Raw genomic sequence first — 9339 nt, 5'->3', positions numbered from 1 at the left:
TGGCCAGATGCAAAAGAGGACACCTTAATAATTCAGCAGGTAGAACTTGCAGTTCCCTCTTCCACATAACCAGGCCCAGCGCCAGGCAAGACTGGGCCCTTGGGCACCAGCCTGCCCTGGGCCTGCAGCACAGTGGCCCAGCGCCCCCCTGATACAGGCAGCACAGGGCTAATAAGCCTGCCCACGCACCTCACCTACCTCTTGTGTCATGTGAATGCCATGCGCACGTAGCACGCATGCCTGCCATCAATCAATATGGTGGCGGGAGCATCAGTCCCTTAGGGAAGTTCCATTGCCATCTTGAATGATGGCAGTCATGCGTGCACAGCGCACACAGCATTCACATTGATGGGAGAGGTAGGTGGGGCATATGGATAGACTTATTCAAGCCCACGCTGTCTGTATTGTGTGTGTGTGCCTGGGAGCTTCCTCTCCATGATCCACAGCAGGATCGGGTTGCAGGACCTGATGTTGCCATGGATGCTGGAATGAGAGAGCCACCCTTCCATCCTAAGGAGGGGCCCTTGGCCAGGGCCCAACCTGGCCACCCTTTGGTGCTGGCTCTGTTAACACAACTATTAAAGGTCCAGAAGCCCTGTCCTTTTTTTCACCTGGCCACCCTACAACCACCAATCCATCTACCAGCTCTAGGAAGGCAACAAAACCTGGAGTTTTAGTGAGCTCCCTGTTTGTCATTCATGACTCATAGGCTGTACTCGGTTTCATGGCTCACTAGTTGTCAAGTCTAATTTCACCAACTTGTTCATCTTCCTTTGTGCTAATTGCATCTAGATGCCAAAACAATCGGTCAATGGAATCAGCAGTCAATGGCACAACTAAGCTATGTGATCGACATTGTCCTTTGGGCTGATGGTGCAGATATAGCATGCAACTATTAAGAGGGTACTGTTGGACTTGAAGCACTTTTGGGTGCCTCCAGACTGGGTGTTTTGCTGGAGGGATTCAAGTGCATACTGGAACAATTTGCACAATTAAAGTGGATGAAAATGCACTGTTATGCTAGCATAGCAAATTCACTTAAAAAACAGATTTTTTGCAGTTAGGAACGTGACAGGGATGCGCTGAAAAGAGTTGGATAGATGAATGATTAACAAGAAGATGTAACAAGAAAATACCCCACAAGGAAATCAGGTTGATTGTTCATTGTCATATAATCGCTGCACAAACAAATAATTTATTTTATTTTATTTATTTTATTCAATTTGTTAGTCGCTCATCTGGCTGGAAACCCAGCCACTCGGAGCGACGTACAAAATAAAGGCATATAAACATCAGACATAAAAGTATATAAACATCAAAAAAGAAGCAATAAAACTAAACAACAAAGTAGAAGCTATCCCCCAACCCACACAGCCCAGCCCAAAGATCAGAAAGTCCTCCTAAAGAAGCTCCCTTTTGAAGGCTGGAGGGTGGGGCAAGGCAGGTGGAAGCAGCCTCCCCTGATGGCAACAGAGTCTCTCTCCCCTCATAGTCCTTCTCTTGAGGCAGCTCCCTTTTGAAGGCTGGAGGGTGGGGCAAGGCAGGTGGAAGCAGCCTCCCCTGATGGCAACAGAGTCTCTCTCCCCTCATAGTCCTTCTCTTGAGGCAGCTCCCTTTTGAAGGCTGGAGGGTGGGGCAAGGCAGGTGGAAGCAGCCTCCCCTGATGGCAACAGAGTCTCTCTCCCCTCATAGTCCTTCTCTTGAGGCAGCTCCCTTTTGAAGGCTGGAGGGTGGGGCAAGGCAGGTGGAAGCAGCCTCCCCTGATGGCAACAGAGTCTCTCTCCCCTCATAGTCCTTCTCTTGAGGCAGCTCCCTTTTGAAGGCTGGAGGGTGGGGCAAGGCAGGTGGAAGCAGCCTCCCCTGATGGCAACAGAGTCTTTCTCCCCTCAAATAAGAGTAAATGCTCAGTGAAGACTAGATGTAGTCTAACCACCACATAAGCTTCGTGCAAGCAGATGAGGATGCATGCCAAATAAAAAGGTCTGGAGGAGCCCTGTGTTACCAACAGCTTTTCCTCCCACCACACCACCTTCTCTAGCTTTCTGCTATTTGGAAGCAGGAATAGAGACACCACCAAGGACTTATTGTCATTTCAGCTGGATAGGAAATGAACCTTCTTGATAGCACAGTGGCTCTTTACACCTCAATGTGTGGTGTATGGTGCAACTGTGTTCCTTAAACAATGACTTTATCCAGCATTTACAGTTCTTATCTCATTCATCTTTATAATCAACCTGATGATACATCACTCTGATGTTCCTATTTTGCAGCCGGAGTGCTGAGGTTGAAAACTAGTTGCTCACCCAGACGTTCATGGCCAAGAACTCATTCACACAAGTTCACGTCATATAAGGTCACCTCACTGTGATGAATGTATTTGAACGTGCATACAACCAAACAGCACCAGACATACTTCCATGTTGCCAAATATTCATGGTAATAAATTTGGTTAAATTTGACAGAGCATCTGTCCTGTCTAAGGGCTGTATCCAGTGAAGTCATCCGATTAGTACAAGGGCTTCTGCCTGCACAGTCGGATTTCCTTTCCTTCTCCCCACATGCCCCCTACAAACCACTGCTCCCAAACCTGTTTGGGGGTTTCCTTCAACCCTCCAGAGCAGATGGGGAGGCGGGGAGAGAAGCGAGGAAGTCCCATTGTGCAAGAAGAAGTCCTTGCGCTAATGGGATGACGTTGTTGGAGAGAAATCTAAGTCTGCATATATATTCCCAGAAACCCTATTCAGGCATTTTTATGAATGGGAAATTCCACATATGAGGGAGTGAAGATGAGCACACTAGCTCCTCCCCCTTGTCCTTGGCAAATTCAAGGTCTGAAGCAAGGAAGCCTCCACTGTTCATAGAGGCTCCTGCACAATGTAGAAGAATTGCAGTTTGACATCGTGTGGAGAGCCTGCAGGAGTAGAAACAGATTCCCCAATTCAGACATCTACCTTTGAACTCATGGCAACAGGGGACAGAACTAGCACACTTGTTACTACCACATGTGGAATTTCCTGCTGACAATAATGCTGGAATAGGGGTTTTACCTCTGACACTTTTAGAAGCCATCCGCAGTTCATGGGTTCCAAGCCGCAGGTTCATTCTAACTTTTCGTGGCTAGTGTTCCAAATTCAGTTGCTCATAACTTTCCAAACTGTCTCCCATACTTCAACTTTTTCCTGCCTAGATTCGGGGGAGGGGGGTCAGGTTGCACCCTACAACAGAGGCCTGGTTCTTCTGAAGTGGTAAGCCTGTGTCTCAGTTGTATTACTGTGAAGTAAGACTGTTGGAGGTACACACGACTGAATGCCCTGAATATTCCCTGCTCATCGAAAATTAGTGTGTAAGCAAGACGCTTTCTCTCAGTTCCTCTGGCATGCTAGGTTTTTGTTTTGTTTTGTTATCTCAGTGAGAACAAGGTCAGAGTAACATACAAAAACGGAAGCAAAAATAGCTGGAAATCTCACAAATATGGTCATCCGTCCTAGAGCATTATGAATAATCCTAATATAGAGCTCATCGAGAGAAACTGTCACAGCTGAGCCTGACATCTCATGGTGGCTGAAGATAGGGAGGACGGAGGAGGAGGAAGGGAAGGGAGGGAAAGCAGGAGTCCTTGTCTAGAAGAGAGGCAAAAAAGGGCAGGAGACCATTGGGAAAAGAAGTGCCGGAGTGGGGGAAGGAGATGCACAAGCTTGTGTTTCTCGCAGAAACAGAACTGCATTAGTATTTGAGAATAATTATTTTGGTGAGGATAATGGATAACGCTTGCTGTCCACCCTTCTCAAGTAGCAGTTGGGGGGAATGATATGGGTTTAGTCCTAAATGGAATGAAGCAAATTACTGCAGCTTAGGCAAAGTATGGAGTCGTGTTGTGGTGAACTTTCATTTTGTTTTGACTGAAGTAAAAAATGTTGGGAACTTTTCAATGCTAGGCTTGTGTAGCAGATTTAAATATGATTTTGAAGATCTCTGCCAGCTTTGAAACACAGCTGGTATAGCACAGTGGGGAGGAAAGCCTGGCTGGGAGTCCAGGGGCTGTGAGTTCAAATCCCTGCTCGTGTCTCCTGGGTGTCAAGGGCCAGCTAAAGATCACCCCCACACTGAGTGGCTCAGGGGTTACGTGCCCTGCCACCTGTGCAGCCGTGGGCAAGCTGCATAGTCCCAAGGAGCACAGTTGCCCCCCAGCTGGCAGTTGTGGACAAGGAAGGGGCTGGCTTGTGCAGCTGTGGCAAACTGAGCATGCCCTAGCCAGCTGGGGAAGACTAGCCTCAGAGGAAGGCAATGGTAACCCCGCTCTGAATACCGCTTTCCATGAACACCCTATTCATAGGGTCACCATAAGTCAGGATCGACTTGAAGGCAGTCCATTCCCATTGCCAGTCTTGAAAACAGAGCTGCCGTGGAACACAGGGGAAGTCACAGCCTCAGCTACAAACGGATCCTACATACTTCGAGGCATGAGTCTGAAAACTGCTCCGAGAGCTTTGGCTATGGGGCAGTATACAAGTGCAATAAATAAATAAATAAATAAATAAATAAGGACATTCACTTCAGCCATTCTAGTACAGTAGAAGCTCATTATAACGTGGGGGTCAGGAGTCAAGGCTGCATTATAGGGGTTCTGTGTTATAACGAAAACAATGGTACTGCCTACAGTAATGTACTCGGTCACATCGTCATACCCACGGTATATCTGAACCTGCAGTACAGCGAACTGCGTTATAACAAGCTTACCCTGTACCTAGCTGCATGCTCCCCTTCCCCCTCCACTAGGATGAATGGCAAATGTGCAACACTTGTAGTCCCACATCAACAAGGATCTACATCAACTTTTCCCAACCAGTGTGCCTCCAGATGTTGTTGGACCACAACTCCCATCAGCCTCAGCCAGCATTGCCAATGGAAGGCTGATGGGAGTTGTGGTTCAACAACATCTGGAGGCGCACTGGTTGGGAAAGGCTAATCTACATTGTTGCTGAGCTCAAGAAACCAAAGATATAAGAAATATGGATGTTGCAATGATTTTGACACCTGTCCCTCATTGTGCTACTCAAAGTACCCAGTGTACACATATACTGCACGCGCACATGCACGTACGCACACACACACACTCAAACACACTGACTTGCTTGCTCATGTCAGTCAGTATAGAATCATAGAATCATAGAGTTGGAAGGGGCCTTGTAGGCCATCGAGTCCAACTCCCTGCTCACAGCAGGAAATCCACAGCTAGAGCATCTCCTGCACATAGCTGTCCAGATAGCTGTCCAGCCTCTGCTTGAAGACATCCAGCGAAGGGGATCCCACCACCTCCCTAGGCAGTTGGTTCCATTGCCAAACTGCCCTTACTGTCAAGAAGTTCCTTCTAATGTCCAATCTGAATCTACGCTCCTGCAACTTAAAACCATTAGACCTAGTCCTACCCTCTGGGGCAGCAGTGAACAAATCTGTACCCTCCTCTATGTGACACCCCTTCAGGTACTTAAAGAGTGCAATCATGTCACCCCTCAGCCTTCTCTTCACCAGACTGAACATGCCAAGTTCCTTCAACCTTTCCTCATAAGACTTGTTCTCCATACCGGCTATCATCCTCGTCGCCCTCTTCTGAACCCGCTCTAACTTGTCTATATCTTTCTTAAAATGAGGCATCCAGAACTGAACGCAGTATTCCAGATGAGGCCTGACTAATGCAGAATATAGTGGGACTATTACTTCCCTCGACCTGGAAACTATAGCTCTGTTTATGCAGCCCAAAACCGTGTTTGCCTTTTTTGCCGCAGCATCACACTGCTGGGTCATGTCCAACTTGCGATCCAATACAATTCCAAGGTCCTTCTCACACGCACTACTGCTAAGCCGGGTATTTCCCATCCTGTACCCATGCATTTTGTTTTTGTGGCCTAAATGCAGAATCTTGCATTTGTCTTTATTGAATTTCATTTTATTAATTTCAGCCCAATTTTCTAGTCTATCCAGGTCCCTTTGGATTTTATTCCTGTCTTCCATTGTGTTAGCTATCCCCAGAGCTTGGAAGATTACTTTTAAAAAGTAATAAATTACAGTTACAATTACTTGGCCCAAAAAAGTAGTAATTACCGTTACAATTGCAATTGCTCTGAAAGTAACTGATTACTTTACTTTTTCTCAAAAGTAATCACTACAATTACATTTCAGTTACTTTTTAAAAAAACTCCTACAAGGTGCTGGCCTTGGCTGCTGCACATCTAAGAAGCCTAAAACAATATTAAAAATAAACACACACACACAGGGGGTAGTAGAATAAAAAAATTTATCCATAAGATTAACATAATGGCATAACAGAATCTAACATCCCCCCAAGCAATGAAGATACCCCAACTCTTGAAATCAAATTTTACACTTGAAATGCTTTTATAATATGTTTCTGTTATGTCTCAAAAGAACAAGATGCTCAAAGAGCATGTCAGACAAGGAATGTCTTTTTACAGTCATTACGTTGCCACCAGTACTGAACAGGCGTTCTACTGCGGCGCTTGAAGGCATGCCTGTGTCGTGCTGCAAAAAACACCGCAGCACACGTGGAAAGCCATGGAGTGATGACACTTCCCTGCTGGGAGACCTCAGGTACCTCACCAGTTCCTCCTCAGCAGTGTCCACTGCTGACTTCTTGCCCTGGGGCAGAAAGTTAAAGAAGTCATATTCTAAGTCATCTCCTTCCTGGTCTTTATCTGAAGACTGATCACTGTCCTCATTAAGTACACCCATCTTTATTTCAGCTTTCAACAAGGCTTCCATTGTGTATCTAAGAAAGAGAGAGGATATGTTAACACATATATGTTAGGAAACCATCATCTGCTCTTCATTTCCTGATGCTTGTCATGTCCCCTGGTTCAGGGTCCAGCCTGAGCCTGTGGATGATGACATGGAAGGTAGGAAGGTGACCAAGTCACCACACTCATGGGGCAGCACAGCAGACCCTTAAGGATTACCTGCAGCAACCCAAGGTTGTGATGAGGAGCCCCAGGAAGAAAAGGCCCAGCCCCTGCCTCCACCTTAAGCCCTCTGATGCCTCCCTTGAGACAACATTTCCCTTGGAGTAATCCACCCAAAGGGCTTCCCTAATGTTCTTACTTGTTGGTATGGGTGGTGGCCTGACACGATTCCAGCCAATCTAGTTTGAAGCGAGGGTGTAGGCAGGCTGCCAGAAGAAGCCTCTTGTCCTCCCAGATAGCTGCAAACCGCTTTCTTAGGGCTTTGTGCACACCTCTCAGCAGCTGAAAACAGTATGTGTACCTCTCAGGTTTGTTTTCCAGTCCTTCTAACTTGCGGTCCAGATTGCAGAGCGTTGGTAGCAAATACCCCATGAACATGCCGTTCTCCTGTTGCAGGATATCTAGGGACTGGGCTAGTGGCTCCATAATCTCTGTGTATTCCTGTACCACTTCAATCTCAGCAGCTGTGATCCTGGACAAGGAGCAGCGGTCCATTATGGCATGCATTTTTAGTGGCACACTTGACAGGAGCTCATGTAGTTGCTTCAACGCATCAAAGGTGGAATTCCACCTGGTCTTATTCAGTACCTTCAGATACACACCACATTGCACATGGATATACTCAGCAATCTGGGCTGATTGGTTCTGCTTGGACCACAACTTGCTGCACTTTCCCATCAAGGAACGAAACTGTTTCTTGAAAGGACCAAGAGACTACTTTTGGAGGAGTCAGAAAGCATTGCCTCTATGTCTTGTGTTGCCACAAGGTTGAGGGTGTGGCTAGCACATCTCTGGTGTGGTGGTAAAACAAAATCCTCTCCTGAGTCTGCAGCTTCTTCCTCTGCCTCAGGTCCTGTGTCCAGGATCTCACAGATAGGCACAAACTCCACCTCAGCCTCCTCCTCCTCCTGGTTATCACCATCATCGTCACTGGTGCCTGCAGCTTCCACTGGTTCTTTGGCCATGAAAACTCTGAACGCTTTCACAAAGTTGGAGCCATTGTCTGTAGTAGTGCACATAACTTTGTTGACATCATATGTATGGCGCCCCTTCAGACGCTTACAAGCCAAGGCCCCAACCTCACGTTTCAGGGTAGTTGGGTTGATCCAGTGGGCTGTTACCCCAAAGTAACTCTTCTTGCCATTGGTCCAACAATCTGCAGTGGTTGCTATATATGCCACAGCACCCATTCGGTTTACAAGAGTTTCTCTCATGTGGCATGCTCTCTTCTCAATTCTGTCTCTCAGAGTCTTGGCACATATGATGGTGAGATCTTTGGGGAGTCCAATGCGAACCAGATTAATGAATGATGGTTTGTCCACAGTCTGAAGTGGTAATGTCTCCTCTACAATGAAATCAATGATTCTCCTGTCGAGATTGCTCTGGGTGACAGGCTCCCTGCCAAATCCCCACCTCTCAAGGGTTGTCTGCTGCTGCTTCAGCATTTTGGGAGGAGGGGTGTCATGCATTGGTTCAGGAAGGCCACGTCTCCTTGCCTTTATTGCTTCTTCAATTGCTCTCAGCTTCTCAGGGTTTGCCCTCTGAGGAAGAAGAACAAAGCATGAATCCAAGAAAAAATGGAAGAGGAACTTCACAATTTAAACATAAATAGACAATGGACACTCTTTGAGGACCAGCATGACAAAGGCTTACCTCAAAATGTTTCTTCACATTAGATGAGGAGGAAACAGCTGATCTCAGATTTTTGATCCTTGGAAGGCAGTAATTGCATCGTACAACAACATTTTTCCCACTCTGGCTCACAAATGTACAAGCTTTCTCAAAGCCAAACCATGGTACTTGCTGTTCTGCAGATGTGGCTGTGGGCAACTGGCACTGCTTCATGCCCTCCTCCTCCTCGTGCACAGGGCCTCCTTTCTGAACCTCACTTTCTAGTTTTGCCTCCTCAGGATCAACAAGCCGTGACTCAAGTGGCCGCACTAACTGACTGCTGCTCTCAGCAGCAAAACCTGCAACAGGCGTCTCTGTAATAAACAAGAGATAATGCTCCTATATGGGTGAACTTCAGCTGTGATGTGCCCCCAGGTCTTCCCCATGCTGCAAGATCCCCCAGTCAGAGTGGAAGTAAGCAGGTCAATAGCACAATTAAAAGAGATCCTATTTGCATCATTTTTGCTCACTAAATAACCCTGCCTGGGCCAGTCTAACCTACTATCTCACAGGGTTGTTGTGAGAACAAAATGAGACTAGGGTTCAAATCCCCACATAGCCATGAAGCTCACTGAGTGACCTTGGGCCAGTCACTGCCTCTCAGCCTCATGAAAACCCTATTCATAGGGTCACCATAAGTTGGAATCAACTTGAAGGCGGTACATATATTTTTAATTTTGAATATGATGATTAT

The 9339-nt window shown here is 46.8% G+C and overlaps 1 protein-coding gene across 1 annotated transcript; it reads right to left on the bottom strand.

The window, feature by feature from the left end:
* Positions 1-6407: 6407 nt before the first annotated feature.
* Positions 6408-8951, bottom strand: LOC133378354 (uncharacterized). The gene is made up of 3 exons (XM_061613186.1): positions 8628-8951; positions 7114-8515; positions 6408-6784 (listed from the first exon to the last, which is right to left on the bottom strand). The coding sequence occupies exons 1-2, from the start codon at positions 8817-8819 to the stop codon at positions 7652-7654; spliced, it is 1056 nt and encodes a 351-aa protein (XP_061469170.1). The 5' UTR covers positions 8820-8951; the 3' UTR covers positions 6408-6784; positions 7114-7651.
* Between the last annotated feature and the right edge of the window lie 388 nt (positions 8952-9339).

The sequence above is a fragment of the Rhineura floridana genome, chromosome 2, assembly GCF_030035675.1.
Source record: "Rhineura floridana isolate rRhiFlo1 chromosome 2, rRhiFlo1.hap2, whole genome shotgun sequence".
NCBI lineage: Eukaryota > Metazoa > Chordata > Lepidosauria > Squamata > Rhineuridae > Rhineura > Rhineura floridana.
This window is presented reverse-complemented; position numbering and strand designations above follow the sequence as displayed.

What these genes read in the sequence shown, in the direction of transcription:
- LOC133378354 (XM_061613186.1), bottom strand. Translation starts at nt 8,819, where the DNA reads ATGAAGCAGTGCCAGTTGCCCACAGCCACATCTGCAGAACAGCAAGTA. An exon ending in ATGTGAAGAAACATTTTGAG is followed by an intron (nt 8,516 to 8,627) that starts GTAAGCCTTTGT and finishes CTTCTTCCTCAG; the next exon opens with AGGGCAAACCCTGAGAAGCT.